The 23,283-nt window shown below is 45.5% G+C and overlaps 1 protein-coding gene across 1 annotated transcript in view; it reads right to left on the reverse strand.

The window, feature by feature from the left end:
• Nucleotides 1–23,283, reverse strand: part of LOC106648526 (dual specificity protein kinase splA) — a 31,115-nt gene that overhangs the window by 2,805 nt on the left and 5,027 nt on the right. Inside the window, exons 2-5 of the mRNA XM_014365463.2 lie at nt 12,260–12,357; nt 6,793–7,375; nt 1,227–1,502; nt 651–1,153 (exon numbers count right to left, since the gene is read on the reverse strand). Of these exons, the coding sequence (XP_014220949.1) occupies nt 651–1,153; nt 1,227–1,502; nt 6,793–7,120 (1,107 nt within the window). The 5' untranslated portion in view covers nt 7,121–7,375; nt 12,260–12,357. The remainder of the gene's footprint in view (nt 1–650; nt 1,154–1,226; nt 1,503–6,792; nt 7,376–12,259; nt 12,358–23,283) is intronic.

A 23,283-nucleotide genomic window follows, 5' to 3' on the forward strand; every position in this document is an offset into this window, starting at 1 on the left:
GCCCCGCGTCGATCGCGCGAGCACGAAGAAACGCTGCTGATGCTGCTGCGCGTGTTACGCGTATATAGCATGCATCGTACATTGTGTGCAGCTATATAACAGCGGCGGCGGCGCTGGCCGGAAGTTCGTTCCAATGGTATATACGGCAGCTCGAGAAAGATGCGCGAAAGATGCGAAGGCAGCATTTACTCGCACGAGAGAGAGAGAGAGAGTGAGAAAAAGAAGATAAAAATATCAATTTGTGCACCATTGACAGAGCGCACAAAGAAGACTGTCTCTCTGGTATACAAATATATTATACGCGCGCAACAACTGCAGCCGTGTGCAGTGTTTCTCACGATATAATGACGAGGAAGGTCGGCCGCAGCAGAACATAGGTATACACATATGTACGCACTCGACTGCAGAGAGTCTTGTGCGAGCTGCCACGCCTACGGCTGATTGCGCGCCGAACCCGATTGATTTTGCGCGCCGATACTCGATACCGCGCGTATATCGCGTTTTACGTGTCGAGTTACGCGGGTCGATCGCGATACGCAAAACCTTTTCCCGCCGTCGGGCTGCATGATTCGCGCATCGTTGCATTTCGTAAAAGAAAGGAGCTAGCTGCGATGTATTTTCTATAATGAAGCGAGTATAGGTATACCGACCGCTCGCTCGTCGTCCCTGCAGGAGACGCCGAGGGACGGCGACAGACTCTCCCCCGGCGAGTAGCGGAACTTGCTGCCGTCCTCGGGGTAGTCATCCACTGCTACTACGTTGCCGTTGTCGTTGCCACTCATCATCGTCATCATGCCCGCCGAGTACTCGGGCGGCGGTGGCGGGGTGGGGGTCTGCTGCATCTCCGGAAAGAAGACGTTCTCCTTGCTGTCGCCGTTGAGCAGCCGCCTCAGCTTCGTCTGCAGCTGATCCGAGCAGGGACCGCCAGTTGCGCCGCTGCTACTACCAACGTTGCTGGAGGCGGAACAGTTGATGGGACCGAGGGAGCGTCGTTGGAGACTGCCGTTGTAGACCGTCGGTACCAGCCGGGGACTCTTGGGCGGCAGAGCCGGTGCCAGGGGCAGCACCCGTTGCGCTTGACTCGTGCACTGCTGCTGCGGACTCGTCGTCGTCGTCGTCGGCATCCCGGCCACGTTGGGATCGCCGCCATCCACTGTACACGATGACACTTTTGTAATGCAGCTTTCGAGCTTGCGAGCTCAAAATAATAGTCAAGTATCACTCACGTCTGTCGCAGGACGCCTGTTGCTGGTCGTGTTGCTGCAGGCAGGTCGTTGCCCAGCAGCACTGCTGCTGCTGTTGTTGATGTTGATGCTGCTGCTGGAGCGGACTCAGGGGGCAGGACTTGCGCAGCAGCCTCGGCGGGGCCGGCGCGGCCGTGACTTGCGACACCTGCAGGTGGCCGCTGTTCTTGAGCTCCTGCTTGCGGTCCAGCACCGTCTCGCTCTTGACGTAGAACGCCTTGGACTCTTGCAGCAGCTCCACGGCGCTCTTTCGCTTTCCTAAACAGAGAAAGAGACAGACGGACAATTAGACACGCGTTCAAATATATGTAAGGAGGTCAAAAACCTCCGGCTGTGGATACTTTTCGAAAGTAAGCACGCACAAGTACGTATTACGCACGATTTTATAATAATTTATCATCGCGTTCGAACAATGGTCCTCCCCGACGCACAATCATCCGTTCTAATTAGTGGACTGCTATACGCGCGCATTATCCTGAGACGCGCAGCTCCGTGCTATAATAATGGACTGCTATTCGATCTATAAATATAATATGTGTGCTGTATGGGAGAGCAATTTGTGCGCTACGCAACAATAGGTGCGCAGCCAATTCTCATGCGTCGAGCTATATAATATCTGTGACGATCGTTGATCTAGCGATCATCGCTTCGTGAGAGGAGGTAAAAATTCACTCGACGACGACGACGACGACCTTCGCCCTCGATATCTCTACACACGATCCTATATATATGTACAGCAGCAGTCTCTCGTGGAATCGAAGCGAGCTGCTGGCTCGGCTCGAATTATCATTATAATACGGCCCGCCGAGCGTATACGGTACTTTTATTATCGCGCTTTGTGTCAAACTTTTGCTGATGCTTTCAGGAGTCTTTTGATTATGTTTTATCTTTTGCCTTCCGAATTAACGGTTACAAGTATATACGAACCGGTGTAATACGCACGGACTGTGCGGCCCGAAGGACATTTTCAAGTGGCCCGACAATAATCGCGTTGCTTCTTTTTCTTCTTTTTTTTTGCTCGTAAAATTTGACCAAATTCGCCGACCCCGACAAAACGTGAGAATTGCGCGAGTCGAGTTCGTTTGAATTGCCCGTACCGATTTGGAACACACATGACCCTTTTTTTTCAAATTCACATAATTCACGTGTGTCACATTTATTCACTTCTTTTCTCTTTTAGTCTCTCGACTCGACCGGCTGCATATTCCAGAGACACTTTTCGGCATACTTTGCCCATTAAAAATCTAAGTTTATATGCCCGCGTCGGCCTCACAGAGGTGATAATGTCGCGCGAGCAGCACATCTGTTATTCTCGAATCGGCAAAATATATATTAGGGGGGAGAATCGCCGCAAGCATGTGGGCGACGATTGAAATTAAAAATACGATTCTCGGATTTTTGTTCCTTTCGGCGATTGCTTTCAGCGAGCTTTTTCCAAATTGCCACGCATACGTAAACACGGAAACCCCGACCCGAGCCTGGCTCGAAACTCAGGGTGGTTCATCGGAAATCTCGAGCGACTCCTCGAGCATATTATCGACAGGTAAAAAGTGCTTGAGCGAGCAATAAGCTGCAGGAACAATTTAACGGGCGATAATCGACCAGCTGGCAGGACTCGAGAGGGAGGGAGACATCTCCACTAGAGAATAAAATCTGCATCCGCTCGAACTTGAATTCGAAGCAATCGTAGCCGGTCGGTGCCTATAGCGCGCGCGGCAAGAGCACTTTCGAGTGCGCTCGTCGAGTGCGCGTCAGCTATAAAGCCTCGCGTTGCATAGGTATATATAAAGAAGAGAAGAAGAGCAAAAGAGGCCTGAGGGCTCCCCGAGCAGTAGGCCCGACGACGACGGCCCCGCAGGCATGAACCAATCCCGCCGTAAGTGTGTGCGAGCTCACGGCTACCACATGGCTCCGAGTCTCCTCGAGTACCCAACACCATGGAGTGTATACATACACACACAGGCGAATGGAGCACAAGACAATGAGTGTGCCGAGTCAGATGTGGCCGTGCGTATATTCTTCCTCCTCTTCTCCGCGAGGCACCGCAACAACAAACGCCTTTTTAAAACGAGCCAACCTCGAGTAAAGCGCGTATGATCGACGCCTGCTGACTCAAAGCTGCTGCTGCTGCTGCGGCACGAATGTATGTAAACACGGATACGACTCGGCACAGACCTAACATAATGTATTAGCTTGGATATACGACGAGAAAGTGAATTTTGAAGCGACCGACCAACTCGTTCTGGAGCCGCAAAAACTAGCGAATTACTACATCGCGAATATAGTTGGACAAAAAATATGTGCCACTTTGGCGACCGTGAACACCCCCACCCTCGCTTTGGCTAATTTTTTTTCGTTGAAATAACGTAGAAGCACTTTGAGAGAATGCCTTCAAGTTTTTAAAATGTATAATACACATCTCGTCATCGTTTCCGTTCGTATATATAAAACATAAATCTGGAGCTTCGTGTTCTCTCTCCCGAGCACGTGTACCATTATTTTTATAGACAAAAAAATGAAGTTGTTATATGTCGAAGCAGCTCGACAAAAAGTATTAAAAGTTGTGACCGCGAGAGCAAAAAAAACGGAGTACAATTTAATTGTTTTTGCACGCAGACTCCCCCGGACAATCAATCAGACACACAGATACGATCTTTGTTACGATGTTTTGTTACATCCATAATTTCAAACTGCTGGCCTCTCGCTTTCAAAATGACGGAGCAAATATACTGATTTGAAAAAAGAACCAAGAAACAACAAAGCAACGGAGTGATTTCCGTATTACACTACGAAACGAGGGACAATTTCATGTAAATAAACGCAGCAATGATTTTATCGGCGCGGCGTGCACGTAAATATATAATTATGCAACTGTTGTGTGTCCATTCGCGGGCGTATACATATATCGTGTAATTATACTCGTTGCGCTGCACGTAGCAGCGGTACGTAAAAAAAAGTGCGTTATAATTTTTTTTTCTTCTTCTTTTTCGTCACGACTGTGTGATTCTTTAACGGAAAAACTCGATGCATTGTCCAGCATCGAGTCCGGATACTTGCTGTCGAGTTAAATTATATTATTCTTGATATTTTCATGAGACAGATTTTCTTGAAATTTTTCAAATCGGATATTCTTGAGTAAAAATTTTTCAGGAAGACTATTCGAATGGCACTTTGGATCGCTATTCTAGTATATACCATAAATAATAAAATAAAAAATAAATAAATTGCCATATAGTTACCATTCGGAGCGCGACACGCTTGCATTACAACGCAGGCTAGTATAGCCGCCCCATGCCTGGACGAGCAGGAGAGCTGCTCGTCACGAGGACCGTTAGATATTTAATGAAAAGCAGCTGTGCTGCCTGCCTCTATGCCTATATAGAGAATCTACGCTTGCGCGCCTAGTTTACGTATATACAACAAAGTTAAACTGCTCGTATTTTATAATATAAATACGAAATTAAAACGATCGCCGCGTTGCACACCCCACGCGGAGCTATAATATAATGCGAGGCGAGCAACAAGCAAGGCACGGCGCTGCTAATAAATCAGTCGACAGCTGCGCTGCACGAGCAGTTTTACACGTATACGATCCACGCGAATACCCCAAAAAAATGAAAAAATAAAAATAGTTAAAAGTAGCTGCGAGAGACTAATAATCAAACGATTTTCACGAGATCTCGATAGTACGAATTGGGCATGCCGCCGCGCGATCAATAGAGGGATCAAATTGATATTGCCCGTACTGCTGAATAAAATTCAAATGAACCCGATCCCGCGAGTGGTTTTGTATTTTTTTTTTTACTGCACGAGCTGTGCGGCGAGAGACTCGAGCAATTTTCGCGTGCAAATAGCCCTGAGAATCCATATCGTAAGGAAATATCAGAGTGGAGTTGCAAGTGGGCCGTGACCCATTTATGAGCAAGAGATAAAAAAAAAGAAGAAAAATTATATACGCGCAGATAAAACGAGCAAAATCAAAGGTCCGAGCAGCAGCAGCAGCAGCAGCGGGTCGGGGCATTTAATGATGATTTTGCCGATACGAAGCCGCGATAATTTGAACTTGACTATACATCGAATAAGGTGCAGCTATACATCGATTATATACACAGCGAATCCTTGCACGATGTACAGAGAGCTCGTGTTCTTTTTTATTTTTCAACTTCTCGTCTGCCGTGCTCGCGCACGCGTGCGTCCTCCTCCTCCTTTTCTTCTTCGTCTTCGTTTTTTTTTGTCCATCTTATTCCTCTGCTCTGGTCGTCCAAAAAATGCATGACTTGCCCGAAGGCGCGTAGCTGCTGCTGCTCTTAGCCTCTATTTAGCGACCCAGATTCCCGATTCTCGCGGCACACACAGAACACGACTCGTGTGTGTGTGTGCCCCGCGCAACAAGAGACGCGCGATGCGATGATGACGATGCACCTCTGTTTGCGCGCGCATTACCGGTTTTTCATCGTCGATGACGGCGACGGCATATGCACATGTGCTTCGGTGTATATACAAAGGCGCCAATATACAGGTTCTCTCTGTCTCTCTCTCTATATATACTTTGTTGCGTGAGAAAAAATACCGTTAACGCGCCGGGGCCGCTTCTCTATCTAGCTGCTCACTTATTCTCTCTCTCTCCCTCTGCATCGAGAGCGTGAAAACTTGAATGGACCTCGAAGCTCTCTGCGATCGAGCGCAAAAATTGTGCGCGAGGATGGAAAATCATCCGAGCGATCCTATTGAAATATGCATGCGGCGCTTGTCCCATTTTCACTTTCTGTTCGACGATACACACACACACACACACACACACAGCTGGTAATTTATAAGGTAAGACCTCCTCTAGAAGCGACACCTTAACCCCGTTTCCTTCGCGCAGGTTTGCACGATAATCTTTTATATGTCTGTGTGTGTGCGATATAAAAAATGAGAATGCAGCGCGCGACTCGCGTTTCGTTCGTTTCTTATTCGGCGCAGCTAGGAATAAAATATTTTCGACAAAAATGTGTGTGCTGTTGCCTTTTGTTTGTGACAAAAGCAAGATATATGTATAAGAAAAAGTCGAGCGCGATTCAGCAGCGCATAGCCAATGTACGTATAAGAAAAGACTCGGCACGAGTTTGCTATATGCAAAAAGTCTGTTGCCTCTGGTAAAAGCTGCACTCGTAGATCTCTCTCTCTCTTTCTCTGTCTTTGGCGCGCACAAGTATTATATACACGAGAATCGAGTGCGAAGTGTGCAGTTTTGCCAGCGATCGACGACATCTTTTCACGCGCGCCTCAAACGCATTTATAAGCACCTACTACGCGCCGGCGACTTTCGCTTCGAGAGACAATCGTTATAATGACTCTGCGCGGCGGGATTGAACATTTTCTCGAGCTGCACTTTTGCATGCACAATCGTTGGGATTTTTGCTCGGAGCCTGGCAATTATGCTCGCACGAGTGTACCTACACTCAAAACGTGCTCGATGCCTATTGTACAAACATTCGGAGCTAATTCCTCATTTTAGCGTTACGACGTTACAAAGTAAGAGAAGAGGGCAGAAAAAAAAACTTACCCGTGTGATCGGCAGCTACGGCATGGTGCATCGAGCGATTATTGTGAGTGTTACGCAGCGTAGCGGCGGCATAGGCTGGCGGCGGCGCGACTACGGCCGCCTGCTGCTCCTGCATCTCCCAGTAAGCTCGATTGTTGCTGTAGGCCTGTTGCTGCTGTCTGTGCAACGATCCTCCGTAACGTTGCTGCTGCTGTTGATGCAGGTAGTGTTGCTGCTGCTGCTGCTGATGCTGACGATGCTGCTGCATGATCGGTGACGTCTGTTGCTGATGCTGTTGCTGCTGCTGCTGCTGCTGTTTGTAAGGCAGCCTAGCCATTGCAGTCATCATTTCGATGGCTTTGAATTTTTATCTTTCGTCGTCGTCGCACTTGGACGCGGCACTCGACGTGTGTGCGCGTCGGGCCAGACGCACAACACATTCACGCGCTCACACTTAAAGAGAGACGAGACGAGAATTGAAATTCGCTCGTCTTTACTCTTCCTCTCTCGCGCTCGTTGATTCGGCACTTTAGCCGAATTTATTACGTCGACGCCTCATACCCTTCGTCGCTCTCGATTGTTAAATTATTTCTTTTTCATTACCCTGCAACAGAAACAACGGAGAAACGATTGAAAGATCGCTCGGCATGATATATAAGACAGCAAATTGAGCTGAAATTGATCTGGTCGGCTCGCAAAGAAATAATCGAGCTCTATTAAACGTTGAATTATTCCTTAACTTTTGTCTCGACGGCTTAGATTGTACGTATCGACTCGAGAGCCAAAGTCAATGAACCTATAGCTTCGAGTGAACGTCGAGAATGTTATCGTTGTGCATCGAGCTAGCTTCGATCGGATGCATTTTTAACTCGAGCAAAAATTTACGATTACCTTGACTGTAAGTACGCTTGCTGGATATAAGCAGGCGTACGCAGAGCCACATTACGGCGCGGAAAGTATTGTCGGTCAATTAAAGTTAAAGAGCGGAAATTGATGCTCGGCCAGAGTGAAACGCGCCCGTTTATAATATATATATAGTTGATATTAGCCGCAGCTGCTGCTGCCGAGCTCGATCTATCCTTTCCTCGTCGATATATAAATGAAAGTGAGACGTTACAATTTTATATTGCACACGAGGAGTGAGCGCGAACGAAACGAAAGGAAAACATTAGAAAAGATTATGCGAGAGGAAAGATAATTCATAATTATAAATGCGGGGCTTGCACAATAATCGACGATTCCACAATTTTTGAATTATGCGTAAACGCGACGAATATATATCACTTTTACACCGTAAGTTTGGCGACAATTCTCATTTCATCGAATGCTGACCAAAGCGTTAAAAGAAACCGAAACAAAAAAAAGAGCAGAGAGGAAATAAGAAATCGTACGTTGTATTGTAAGTTCATCAATTGCTACGTGCAAAGGTAAGAAAAGCTGAACGCTAGGGCTATGATTTCGCTTTACAGTGCCTAAAGCGATAAATAAGCAGTTTGCATTTAATAAGAAAAATACATACGATCGAGCAACGCAACATTGCAAAGAATTTTTTGTCGAAAAATGCGCAAGCTCCTGGGAAAACCGAGCTAAGCGAAAAAAGGCTGATTTGTTGAGGCAGGCATAATTTAAAGCCATCAAAAAGACAGAAAAGAAACGTATCGTATTAATAGAGCGAGCATAGACTCGATGGCTCCACAGCTATACAGTAATCAGATCTAAATATTTTCTCATCTCTATCTCTATCTTTAGGACAAAAAATGTGTATTTCACGAGCAACGTACACTTTCAGAAATGAAGTTTCCATCTTCCTCTCATGAGAGAGATGTCAAACGTTGATCTGGCGCACGGGCCCATCGATCGTTTATAATATAGCTCCATCCTTCGATGTTTAAGAGATTATTTTCGACGGTCGCCACATCCTTGGACACAAGAGACTGTTTGGCAACAATCGTACGAAGGTTTAAATTACGCTTGCGGACGGCTCCAGAAGTTGGACCGATGATGGATTAACAGCTCTCGGTGCGCAATTAGCAGCTTCTTGCGGCTGTTTCGATATACTTGTGTATAAATCGAGGGGATGCGCGAGCGGTAAAAAAACTACGAGAGATAGAGAGAGAGAGAGGACTTTTGGCGAGTCATCACTGACAGAAGAAAACGAGTAGTAGTCGCATTTGTCGCGCTCCTATGTATGTAGCTCAACTTTCTTCCTTGCACGCGCGCGGATTAGTGTGTACGTCATGCCGTAAGCACGCACGCACGGACTCGGCTAGCGTGAAGTAAAAAAAAAACATAAAAAAAGCTGTACACAGAACAATGTACATACGAATTCGCAGTAGAGTGGAAGATGGCAAAAGTAGCTGTTGCTGCTCCGAGTTTTTTCAGTAATACGGGCACGAAACGCGGCTCGTCTCGCATTGTGGCAGATAGATAATAATGAAAGAGAAAAAATATAATACGAGCGAAAAAAAGGCAGCAGCATAATATATACAGGCGCGTGACTATGTCTACGCATGCGGCGCGTATAGTACAGTGTGTAATAATGAATATCGGGGATTATCAGGTGTATCGGCGCACGTACACGGAAGCCATCGAGCTGTGTACATGGTCTCTATCCGATTGTGTTATATTATATACCTGTACGCAACAGCGACGCGTATATATATAGGTACGAGAGCTGCAGTGCACTCAAGATCATCCGACCGGAAGATCAATATATGAGCGCGTATGTGTGCGTGTGTGTTGCAGGGGAGAATTTACCTGCTATGCGCGCAATTTTACTCTTGCTGAACCACAGCACAGCATAATGTATATAAAGTCTGCACGCAGATAGGTGGTACACGTGTGTATGCTTGCAAGGATGGTATTACGGTGGGCTCGTGAGCACAGCTACGCTGCTGCTGGTGGCTGTTTTTAGAGTAAGCCGATAGCCGACACATGCCGATACCTCTATACATATAGTCAGCAAAGCTCGTTGGCCGCGAGAGAAAGTCGCGATTTTTGCCATTTGTGCATCGGCACATTATTTGCTAGTTGTAGCCTACAACGAGCTGAACAAAAACAAGCTACTACAAAAATTTAAGGCCGCAGGCCCGATCGAGTGGACAGTGATGCAAAAATGATGCGGGAGAGCCATTCTGCCTACTGATTATACGAAGGTTACGAACGTACAAATGATGTGGTCGTACGTATATTATACAAATATCTACGAGTGTCATACGAAGGTTTGAAAATCTGTGCTTTGACTTAAACAGTTATTTTGACTTTTCCACTTGCAGATTTTACAAATGAAGGTTCTCGCCACCTAGCGTCGGAAGCTGGCTTTTAATTGTCATTGAGTTTCAATACATTTCTTATACAATTGATGCAACAAGTAAATCAGTATATTAAAACATTAATTTTCAATCAAATTTTATCGAATCCTAAGTAGAGAATTTAATCTGCATTAAAATTTGAAGTTTTTTTTAACGATAAATCGCCTATTTTTCAATGAAATTCTATGCGACGCGCCCGAGAGCAAAGTACTCGTAAAGTATTCTAGGCAAATTCGAGCTGGCCACGATGGTTCGCGATGATCAACGCAAAATCGTCCATCAACTATTTCAGCTGTGTCCAGTTACACGGGATTTTGAGGACAAATCCCGCCGTACCAGGTAGTATAGGATCGAGGCACGCGTGATGCAGCACCGAAGAATTTCCCGGATGCGATATGAAAACGAACGAACGCGCTCATTTTTCCACACGTACATTACCGCGCAATGTCAAATATGAACACGATGATAATTTTTTTATACTATCTTCCTTGGTTATTTTTATCAATGGTGAATTATGTTTTGACGTATCTTTGATGTACAAAGCAAGTTCAACTATACTGACAACGCTCGTTAATTATATCAAAGGTCAATGCGATCAAAGTAAAAAAAAAACCTCAAAATGGACCATAGCAGGTAGAAAGTTTATTCAAAACCGCTAGGACAAAAGAGTTTTTTAATTCAACGCCATTAATTGTATCGCCGGGAAAGTTTTGCACTCAAAAAAATCTGTGATTCGATCGAATCGCGTACGCTATTATACAGCGTCGAAACGTACGAGTACAATACATCGCGGACTAATTGATGAAAGTGATGAAAAGAAAAGAAAAGGTAAATAATCAAGCGGGACGAATTGGACTTTGTGAAACTTGCCTGTAGCTGCGTACGTGAAAAAACTAATCGACTCGAGTCGAGAGCTGGACGAGAACGAATCGGCACGAGTCACTGGTCACACATACACACGCGTACCGATACGATAAACCGACAGCTCATACCGAACTCGAAGCAACAACGATCACTCGCATCCTCATTATATGCTCCGGTGTAATAAAAGTAAACACGATATGAATGCGCGAGCTCTGGCGTAGGCATGCGTATATGCTCGTGCTCGCGTGCAGGCAGTTTACAGTTTACTGATCGGCAAGTAGCATGAGGCGGCTCGCACGATGCCGCCGCCGCCACCGCCGTATTATATACATAGGCCGCCGCGGCGGTGCGTGCGGAAAAGTCCGTATCAAGTACACAAAACTGGGGGGGACCCCTCGCGCGCCGTAACACACACATACATAGGCCAGCTGCTGCGGCGCACGCCTCGAAAACAATAACACCTGCACATTTGAGGCAAAACGCAACGATCGCGAGCCGAGAGGAAGGAAAATTGCAGCAAGCGCAGCTGTGTGTATGCACTTGCGAATACGAGCCGCTGACGCGTGATGACAACAGCAGCAACAACAGCAACAACAACGAGGCTAGTCGTTGCAAATTTGTGCGCGAGATATTATAATATGTTCCTGGTGTACTTGAGCGCGGTGCATTTATTTAATACACTGCGTTTTTCTCGCTCGCAAAGCTGCTAAACTATATAATATAACGCGAACGCGATATCGCCGCGCAGTGTCTTTTCTTTTTCTTTAAATGTCGAGTGACAATTTCGTTAAGCTCGCGCGAGTGCAATGACAGCTGTAAGTGTACACACACACACACACACAAGATCGTGCCGCGTAAAAGTAATTAGCAAAACAATTGTCGACGTCGTTGTTATTATGAAACTGTGTCGAACGAGGGCATCGCTCCGTAGATAATATAGCATATAGTGTCGGATCGGCTTGGCTCGCAGCAGGCGCGGAAGGGGACCAACGCGCTACATGACGCCTACACAATGAAGCCTTCAACGGCAACAACAATAACAGAAGCGGCGCAGCTGCGATAAATTTATTGCACCGCCGTTGCTACGACGCTACGATCTCTCGAGTTTTGTCCTGTATCTCTAAGCATTCGGCCAATTTCTCTCGACTTTTGGACTATTCGTTTCGACGTCTCGAGCTAATTGGCCTCGTGGGCGTACTTCGAAAAAGCTGTCTATCATTTTCGCATGTAGTGCGTTCGAATTGCAATCGAGGATTGGACAATACGGAAATTCTCACGGGCAAAAAAGCTCACTATGAGCTAAACTTGCTTACCCAACAAATCATTGATAAGAGATGAGCTCTCGATTATTTCCAAGTTGTTTTTGGCAACCAGTCGTACCTTGCCATACTTGGTAGTTTTGTCAATGTACCTGTAAACAAATAAAAAATACAACGTTTAGTTATGTGACTAATAAATGATGATTGTATAATCTAGTTCGAGTGCATTATGGGTAAAATATACCTCGCAGAGCGAATATCAACGGTCCAAAACATTTCAGTGGGCGAGTCCGAAGCCAGCTGTATTTTTTGCCCTTTTCGTGTAAAATTTTATGGGCATCTGGCGTACTTTACTAAAGCCTCGTCAATTTTCATAAAAATCCCTTATTTTTCCGGAAGCGACTTATAACGATCGTACACAAGAAGTAGGAGTCGTTGCGTAAGAATGTAAATAACTCATAGGCTCATCAGCGCACATGTGCGACACAATGTGGACCGCAGAGAAGTCGAATTTGCTTTCGCATGCGTAGGATCGGCAACAACAATAGGCTGCCTGGGCCCTTTTGGAAAAAAACATTTCGGAGAGCTGCGAATGGAATCCTGACGTTTGATACACAGCTACACTTATATAGCTGTAAAAATACTAACGTCGCGACGTAATCGACTTCTTAGCTCGTTCGCAACATCCTCCGACACCCACGACTCGATTCGGGGCGACCCACGCTTATACATTCACATGCCCGTTGTAGGTTCTGCGAGACAGCTCACACAGACACTTGCATATTATTATGCAGATAAATATGCAGAGCTGTCGCGTGGTAGCCTTTCTTTTCGTTCTCGCGGTGACGCGGAGCGAGTTCATATTTCGGGCGCTAGTCCGCCAACTGTATATAATATACCGATCGCGTAATTTACATACTTCTGAGATAAAATTGTTTTTTTATTTATTGATTGACGTATCGATACATTGATCGCGCAATCATTGTGCGTACCGAGAAACGTGAATCGATCGCCAAACACATTTATTGCAAATAATTGCGTGCGAGTTTTTTCGCGCGCTCGCTCTTGAACCCCTTGTCGCAGCTAATCAACGACGGCAAAGTAATTTCACTTCCAAAACACAACGATGATCGCGGCGCCTGTGCTAATAAATAGCCACTATCGACTTTGAACTTATGGCCGCAGGCGGACATCGCTGCAGCCGGACGAGCGTGACAAGTATAAAGCAGTAACAAAAGTTTCTACGCGCGTATACATGAGCGTATAACGTTACGGCTCTCGAGTCGAATAAATTTATAATATATGAAAAGCAGCGGTACGCGACGATCCGGATATAATATAAAATGACCTATCCACGCGCGCGGCAACGACTTTAAAATGCACGAGCGTGCGTGAGCGTATACGACCAGTCGTGCATATACAATAAACAATTTGAGCGTAGTCTTTTAACGAACGCACGTCTACGCGTGCCTGCCTGCCTGACGACGTCGCGTTGATTGATATTCCGAAATTCGCGGTGCGCGCGTGATTAGGCGACGAGCTACGCTTAAATTATCATCGTTGTTATTATTACAGCTGTGCTCGCAGTGGGATGAATAGTATAATAATGCGAAGAAGAAGACGTCGACGTTTCGGCGCGCGGGAAGCGATTAGTCAACGATGAAAGTTGCATTTAGCGCGCGCACCGCGACGTGCGATCCTTGTCTTTGTTCGGAAATAAACGTGTATATATACGTTTATATGTTTAGGCTTGCGAGGCTGCTGCACGACGACGAGCAGCAACAGCTCTGCAGCTGGGGAAAAAGCCAAGAGCTCTCTCGAGAGACAATGAACTCGAATTCTCTTATGTGCTGCTGCGCGCGCGAATTTTCACCGTCTCTTAGACACGGAACATCTGCTGCTGCTGCTGTTCGTGCTCCATCTGCGAATGTATATTATTATATAGGAGAACTGGAGAGGGGACATTTTCACGCCTTCGCAGCCAAGTCGATTTCGATTTGTGTCAAGACATCGCTAATTTCGATCATCTTGAGTTTTATGCTTCTCGAGAAATCATTAGTCATTATCACACATGGCGTACTCGTATAGCGAGTCGTAAAAGCTCGCGAGACTCTCACAGTGGATCGGAGCAATCGATAGCTCGACGACGGGCCCAACCGTACACAAAACAGACGCTTCGCAGTTGCTCCAAAAAGCCCACCGTGCGTGAGATAGCTCGTGATCAGCGCATGTACCACACGCGGTCCTATTGGAGCACATTTTGCAGCAGCACGACAACGCGAGCGACGGAGTAATTTTAATAAACACTTGCAGCGAGCAATTCGGTAGACTCGTGCGCACGACTCTTTTATCAGCTCCCGCGGCCTTTCTTGGTGCTGCTGCTCAGCATCCATCAAAATCGCAGTTTGTGCGACACGAAACGAGTATCAAGGCTGTCGATTTACGAAAAAAAAGAACTGAAACAGACGCGCTCATTGAGAGCGACGAGCCTTAGGAGCAGTTTTAGTAGATATATAATTTCGCAACCGATTCGCGTCTCTGATCTCGTATGAGCTTGTCTCTCTCTCTCTCTCTCTCTGCTATGTGAAATATCGGCCGTGTTCTGTACCGCGTATAGAAAGATTCAGAGAGAACGCGGTATACACGAGGCATATATTAGCCGTTAGACAAGGCATAATCAGCCGACTCGGCACGTATATAGCAGTAAGTATGTGTGTATGTATGCGCGCGAGGCAATATTTATCGTACGCAGCGACCGAAGACTTCTACTCTATACGTATACGGCGTGTGCTTTATAATAGCCGCGCGCGAGTACAGTGTGTGATTGCGTCAATAGTACTTGATACAATAGCCAGCTATATCCATACTCTGTAGCCAAAGAGCTAAAGCAGAGACGACCTTTTCACGCATCGGCGAATCGTTTTCCAGCCTCGAACTTTCATACATAGCGATAAAAAAAACGAACGAGCACGAGTCACTTGTAGTAATCATTGGTTCATCGACGATGCTAATAATTATCGTGTATATTGAGGTCTCGCGCGCGCGCACCTGCAGCACGGGCACCAATTTTTTTCGCATTTACTTCGTTACGTGTATTTTTGTAGACAGTCCACGCTTTGCTGCTGCAGCTAGTGTCACCTTGCAATATATTGCACTGAACGTATTGTGATATCGCCAACGTTCCGCGACTCTCGAGTTTCTAATGTTTTTTTTATCAACGGCGTGCGTTCGAATTTCCGATCGGCACCACCACCGATCCCTTTCCAATTACATTTATTCGGCATCTCGTTACTCTTTGCCTCCGCTGCTTCTTGTATTGTGCCACACAAGCACACAAACACACAAGTTTTATTATTATTTTTCAATGGCGAAGGAAGGAAAGCTGGTACGGTGCGGCTATGGTGGTGAAAGTGGCTGCTGCTGCTCTCTGTGCTTATAACATTTTTCGAAGCGCGTCGAATTCCGCTACTACATATATACACACGTACTTTTATTGTCGCGCTCGTGTGTGTATCCCTATATACATATACGCAAGTAACAACAACAAACGGAATTACGGCGAAAAATTAACGCGAGTATATTTGGTGCATTTAGCCGCGAGCGCGAGAATCGGAGAAAATAATGCAAACAAACGAGCGCACCGCCGCCACAGCTTTCCGCACATGCTTCCGACCTTAAATACTCGCACTTAAGTACACCTTATACAGCTGCCTATATATTATACACGCATGCCTATGTATACACGCCTCGACACAAAAGAAATGAGTAAAACGCTGTAATCTTCTTACACATATCGCGTAAAGTTCGTACCAACACAACAGCACACTTTCACTTGCGCGGCGCGGCCTGTTGAGTCATTTCGCGGCTTTAAATATTAACTTTTATTTAATTAGGAAAAATACATCCGCACGATGTATATAATGTATTATTGTCGATGCGCGCGGCTGCGAATATCTTCTCTCTCTCGCTCGTGTGTGTGTTTCTTAAATTCAAGAAAGTCGCACGCGAGAAAACTTGACGACGATTCCATATAAGAGAAAAGCGAGATCGCTTGACACTGCTGCGCTGGTGTGCACCGCAAAAATATTGTACACGCGGATGTGCACGTTTAGAGACGCTCAATGGAATAACAATTACGAATAATGGAATTTCGTCAACAATCTAACTTTACTCTACGACTTATGAATGGTTCTTAATTTGGAATTACCGATTAAGACGTTATCTTAGGAAGTAAACAGATTGATCTTGGGAGGGAAAAAACGGCACGATTCATTCACCATTAGCCAAATTGATTGCTCGAAGTAAATAATACACAATATCACTCGGTACGGAAAAGCACAAAAATTATTCAGTAACTGTAATCGAGAGGCAAGTCGCACGCACAGTCACGCGAGATTCGCTGTCAGAACTGATTTTGTTTTTTGCCGATTGTATTCGGAGCGAATTCGACGAATCGTAATCAGATCTGCGCTGCATTTTCATTTTCATTTCTCGCGCGCGTGTCTAGATCGCGGTATGGCACGTGAACTATACTGGTTCGGCGCATTCGCAATAATTCCTCGGCATGTTGGCGGCATTACACACGTATATATACATAAATACGTGCCAAGAGTGCCGCGCAAGGAGAACGTACCAACGTCGTGTTCGTATAGCATAAATTGATTTATGGATAAAGTCTTGTTTTTTTTCGGCGCAGGTACAACAGCTCGACGCAAGGTGCAATACGCGCGATCGACATATTCAGTTCTACGTTTTTTTCTTTTTTATTAAAAATGCAATTGCCCAATGGGGAGTATTGTTGTAAGCGGGCACAATTGTGTTATTTACAACGTCGCGAGAGCTAAGCCGTCGTTGGCAGTAGTACACATTACTAAGAGCCACGTCCAACTCGTTCGTCATATAATGTAGCGCGTGAAAATGTTCTCGCGAGCTTCGAGTCGCTGCTGCTCTCGCCGTTAATACCAGTCGTCTCTCTCGAATACATACCGTAAAGTGCATTGCAGGTAGTTTTGCTGCCACGGAGGATGGAGAATCATCGCCGTCGACGAGCGAGTTATGTAAATTCCTATATGTCTCCGAGAGAGAGAGATTGTACGAGGAAATGCGGAAAAAGCCCCGACGACGCGTGCGTGCAGCTTCGCAAAAGGCAAAGTAACGCTCGAGTCGATGTACTCGCTAAGAGGACTTGGGATTTCAATTGTGATGCCCTCACCGTTGTACACGAGCCATCCTTGCAGTAGAAGAATTTAATTTTTAAAAAGTCCTTGAATTTTATGCAGATTTGATATAAAATCAGACGTTAAAATTAAGTCAAATGATACTGGAATTTTATTCAAGGCTTTTTAGCCATAACTTTCGCCGCTAGATGGCGAGTGCCTTTTTTCTGTAAATCTGCAAGTGGCAAGGCGAATCCAATTGTATAAGTGAAGCACGGGTTTGAGAAAATTTTCAATTCTTGTGTTGTGAAAATGATCAAGTCAATCGATTTGCAAGTAAATTGCCTTTAATCAATGCGACTTTGAAGATGACACGTTCAACTGGAAACGAATGTAAATCGTTATTGTAGCGTCGTGTACAGCACGTGTCCTTTCGAGCAATTGAACGCCCGCGAAAGCTTATCGTCAAGGCATTTGCACGCGCTGAGATTAAATTAGCCAAAAACGGGCGTCGTTGGGAGAATCTCGCGAGATTTCGACTTTCATTTGGTGTAAATTAACGCGTGAACTAGTGCAGCAGCAGCGACGCGATCAAACTCGCGAATCGTTCGACTCAATATGGACAAATATCGCGTGTACTGGCAGTACCGATAAGTACACATCTAACGAATTAATTAAAGCCTCGCGTACTTGTGACTTCCGTCGGCTTATTTGCGCGCTAAACTATAAGGTAAGCCGCGAGCGCAAAATTACGGATCGAGTGTGAAAAATTAAGGCAGCGCTGCTAATCGGTCAAATACTTTCAATATATAAAAGCTAAAGCGGCGCCGATCGCACACGTATCGGCGAGCGCGTATATCTTTGGGTGCGCTTACAGCTTACAACGAGACATAGATTACGAGCGATTATTTTGCGCGGACTGCGCAGCTGCAGTCGCACGGAGAAACGAAGAAAATGTCACGATCGCATCTTTTCTCCTGCTGGCTCGTGCGTTATATCGCGCGCGGAGGGAGTCGCGGATGAGCTGTGGCACTTTCTCGACTGCGCTTATAAACAGTATGTGTAGTATAGGTACTGCGAGAGAGCAGCGATGAAAATGAGTGTCCCGAGTGTACTGCTGCTCGTTGGCCAGCTCGAGCTCGCAATTTCACCCATTATATCAATCTGCTGGTCGTCGTCGTCGTCGTCGTCGTCGTCGTCTTCGGTATATGGTATATAACGCGGATCGCAAGACCGTCAACAGCAGCAGCGGCAACCGAAGCCAGCCGAGAATCGCTGGCGTCACCGTCTGGCCTACGGATGTGGAAGTGCATGCTTCGATGAGAAAGTTGCAGTTCATTCTTTTTTTTTCTTTTCAAACGTGATTTTCCGTGCGCGCAGCTTCTACGCTGCATAGTCACTCGCGCACACACCGGGTTATATGGCGCAGCAGCTGTGAACTGCTAGAGGTGGCGTTTCCGTTGGTCGCGGTGGGCAACGAGCTTTGTTTGGCGCGACAAATCTCGCGTTGCCGATCGATATCGGCTACTCGATGTACACGCGTAGCGTCAACAGCTTGCACACAAGATGATCGCGGAGTTCAATTTTTTTTTTGAAAAGTTAAAAGGAGGGATAACTAGTTTTTTCCAAAAATTTGGTCAGACTTATACAATTATTTTGACTTGGCCACTTGCAGGTCTACTGGAAAAGGTATACTCGCCATCTAGCGGTATAGGTTGGCTTTAACTGCGACCGAATTTTCATGAATTCATTGTAGATTAATTGTTCAACGACGATTTCTTGCAACTCGGCTACATTTATTTTAATGTCTGATTTTTATTCAATTTAAGAATTAAATTTAAGATTTTTTTCAATAGTGCATATTGTTCACCGTATATCTTTCGCATAAGACTCGCGTAGGTTCATAGCGATGGTTGAGCCTCGGAAGTGCGCGTGTGTTTCGGACACGTACCAAGTATACGCTCGGACGATCCTGCGAAGGAAGCTACTTTTCAACGCAGCTTCTGTATACGCTACATATATATAGTGCCGAAGCTCGCGTCGGCTCAATCAAAAGCGATGCGCTCGATGATTTCCCCCCATACGCCTTTATAATGTAGGTATATAGATGATTGCGATCGCGTGCGCACAATTGCTAATCATCGCCTCGACGCGGCTACCTCGACTTCTTTCACTTTCCAAAGTACGCGTCTTATGGCATATTACAAATTTGTCGTACACGATTCGTCGTGTATATTATGCTATCGACGATTATGTATACATAAATATGTAAACAGTCGGTATAGCTGGCGCGAAGCGATACACGCGTATATGGTAAGCCGCTGCTGATGCTGCTCCGATACAAGTCCAATATACGTATCCGCAAACACTTTTGCGATATTACAACTTGTCGGAACTTCCGGCGTGTTTTATCGCCCTTTCCGTGCGTTTATGGTTCGTCTTGGCGAATATATCATATTCGTGATTGAGATGGGAAGGATGGCCACCGACCTTTTCAAAATTTGTGTGGAAGAGACGACGAGGAAAGATTTTGTCGCGTATGAATATGCGCGAGGGGGAGAGGGGAAGCTTTTCGCAGCCATTACGTCAGTGCAGACATACACACACAAGTATACGCGCGGTTATAACGACCTACGGTGTACGTCGCGCGTTGATGAGAGAGCCGAGGCGCCTACACTCGCGCGCTCGGCTAAAAGGGTGAAAATTCGAAACAAAGCGACAGACGCATCAGCGTATATATTATACGGAGTATAAAAAAATCCTCTTAACCTTAGGAAGCTGTTGAGCAACGTGTACTCGCGAGCGGCTCGAACGACGAGAGAGGGAGGAAAAAAGGAGTGCTTCGCCTCTGCGCGTCGTCCCCTTCACATTTGCTGAAAGTCTCTCTCTCTCTCTCTCTCGGCTCGTATAATCTCAACATCCTTCGCGGCTGTCTCGACGCTTGGTACGCACACACATAGACACCCACCGTCGTCGTCGTCGTCGTTTCATCGTCCTTTATATCCTGTATTATATATAGTATGCAAGCCACCATCTCATTCAGAAGACGACGACGAAGAGCGAGCAACATCACGTCTGCGGTGTAGAGTAGAGGAAGCAACTTTTTTGCCATTCATATGCAGCGATGGCCTGCGTCGTCTATATTATACACGCGCGTAAATGCGCTGCTCTCGTTGAAGAAGAAAAAAGGGAGGTCGAGAGACGAAAGCGTAATAACGTGTGCGGATGCGACGACGACGACGACCACAGAGTACAGCGGCGACAATGGACGGAGCATATGCTCGCGCGATACTAAAATATTTCACTTGAACGAGACACACGAGTTTATCTAGATCTGCATAATGTAGGTATGCTGCGGTCGCAGTCGCATCTTCTTCTTCTCGGAGGCCTAAAGGTCAAAATATATAATTCGTTGCCGCAGAGTCGGTGTAAAAATAACTCGCTGGACGAATCGATACTCTAATTATAAATTCATTGTATATGAAAAATTGAACATTGTTGGAGCTCGACTACACGCGACACGTGCACACAATCGTGTGCGATTTTATAATAGCGTCGGTCGCAAAAGACATTCGATTTCGCTCGGATTTTCACGCTCCGTTAGAGAATTACGGTGCATATATAGTTGGCAACTCGACGTGTACCTACACACTTGGAGAGCACAATGGATTGAGATGCACATGCACAAACACACACGAGCTACGACGACGACGTTCGCTTCGCATGACTTGCCTCGTGCGCCAGTATATCGTCGACGCAAAACATTTCGCTTCTCTCTCATTGAATATAATAGCAGCAGCGGCAGCGAGTTTATGCATGCGCCATATCAGTGACTACTTCATTCAGAGACGTGGGTTAGTTGAATTTTCCCCAATCAACTCTGTGCGCCGCTTGGCTGCAGCAGCTTCAATCGAATATCTTTTGCACGCGAAATTATTATAGCCTCGCGCGAAAATTATTGAAAATCAATACTTGCGCCGAGGCTGGCTAGGCTGTATAGCGCTTAAACCATATGTGTAGGAACTGTTTCTCGACACGAGCTGCCTGAGATTTATTTCACAGTGTCCATGTGCACCTGCTTAAGCTTAAAGATAATTATTAATTATGAAGAATCTCGATCTTGTGTTACGACGCGAACTCACACAACGAGCGAATAATTTTCCAACGAACAACGAGCTGGATGCTGTACCGGTGACTTTTTGTTCTGCGAGCTGATTTATGATATTGGATGATGACTTTGAAACGCTTTCGATATCATTGTTCATTGTTGTAGCATGCAAATGCCATTCAGACTTTCATTTCAATCCGATAGAGTGTAATAATGACGACGTGAACATTTTGTTCAATGTTGACTCGATCATAAAAAAACTCTTCTCTAAAGAAAATGTAGTCTGCGCATAAACATGAAAATAAGTTTGAATCGAGTGGATGCAAATGTTCATTTATCAAATGCGTAAGCAGAAAAGTTTAGTTTGACCCTTCCTTGAAAGAATTGTTCCTTGAAGAATTTATATAATATGGGCCATCCGCGCGCGGCCAGTTGAGAAGTTGATTCTGCCCGTAACGTGTATACGTACAACCTTGACCCTTTTTAGCCCATGCAGCCGATCGTATCAGCAATTATCAACATATTTTCAATAGTTGGTGTCAAGAGTCAAGTATCGAAGCACGAATTTCGATTTTTAGATTTGAATAACCGCACATGGCTATTCACTTATGCGCGAGGTGAAAGGTTTGATGCCTTCCAATGCGGATAAATCGCTCGCAACAATTTGCAATGTAACGAGCAGTAAACATACGCCTATATGTGTTATGTCACATTCAAAGTTAATACTTTTTAATACGGAATACGAGCGAATTTATTTACGAGGATTATTGTATATGCATTTCAGATATCCGATGCGCACGCGAGAGCCTCGTAAAATAGTTTCCTCGCCAGCGAAAGTTTTTTTTTAAAACCGACAGTATTTTTCAAAGGTCGAAAGCCTAATTGCCACTGCGCGGTACAAAAAAAATGAAGGGGCGATAAAAAAAACTTTTTATAATCTTGGCGTTATCGCATTGCCGTTGTTGTTGTTGTAGTAGTTATACTGCATCAATGAGTGATGGCCTTCGCGTCTGTTTATATCCATCCCACTGCTATAGTGGTATTGCACAGAAGAAATTGTAAAATAGTTTTTACGACTCGTCGGTTGATGTATATAGCCGCACGCGCGCGCATTGGATTCTCATTTTCTACGTCCACAAACTGGACCTGACACTCCCGCGCGGTAATGATGCGTCGAGACTCATAAAACCATAAAATTACTGCGCTGCTCCAGCTCTAAAGGTATAAATAATAGGGTACAATAGAATTTCATATGTGCTATCAGATAAATTAAAATGTACATTCGAATGCAGAATGTGATTATGTGAGGTAACCAACTTGATGTTCTCCTTCGCGATAGGTCGCTACAATTTTTGTAAGCTGATTCGATGAAATTGATTTTTGAAACGTATGGTTAAAAACAGAATTGCTAACAATGGTGCACAACCAAAAACGGACCCTTTAGGAAAGCAGCTTTTAACGAGCTTTCAAAACTCCTCGAACCCAACGCTTCCAAAGAAGTTGCACGCTGTAAAAAAAGTTCAACGGAGTGCGGTATGCACGATACGGTAAAACTATAATACGCAATTGCCCACTGATGTGTTGAAATTTAGGCCTATTAAGTATATAAATTTCGCATCATCGAGGTAATTGCGAAGAGCATAAAGAGCCGGCAAACTGTATTGTATAGAAAGAAACGGCGCTCGTGGCTGCACGTCTCACACACATAGAGGCGCGCGTTAATATAACGAAGCGACGACAAAGGCGCGCATATAATCGTATTAATAAGGATACGTCGAATTATCGAGGGTAATATCGGTTTATAGACAGATGAT

Source organism: Trichogramma pretiosum, unplaced genomic scaffold (genome assembly GCF_000599845.2).
Source record: "Trichogramma pretiosum strain Unisexual culture from Peru unplaced genomic scaffold, Tpre_2.0 scaffold69, whole genome shotgun sequence".
Taxonomy (NCBI): Eukaryota; Metazoa; Arthropoda; class Insecta; order Hymenoptera; family Trichogrammatidae; genus Trichogramma; species Trichogramma pretiosum.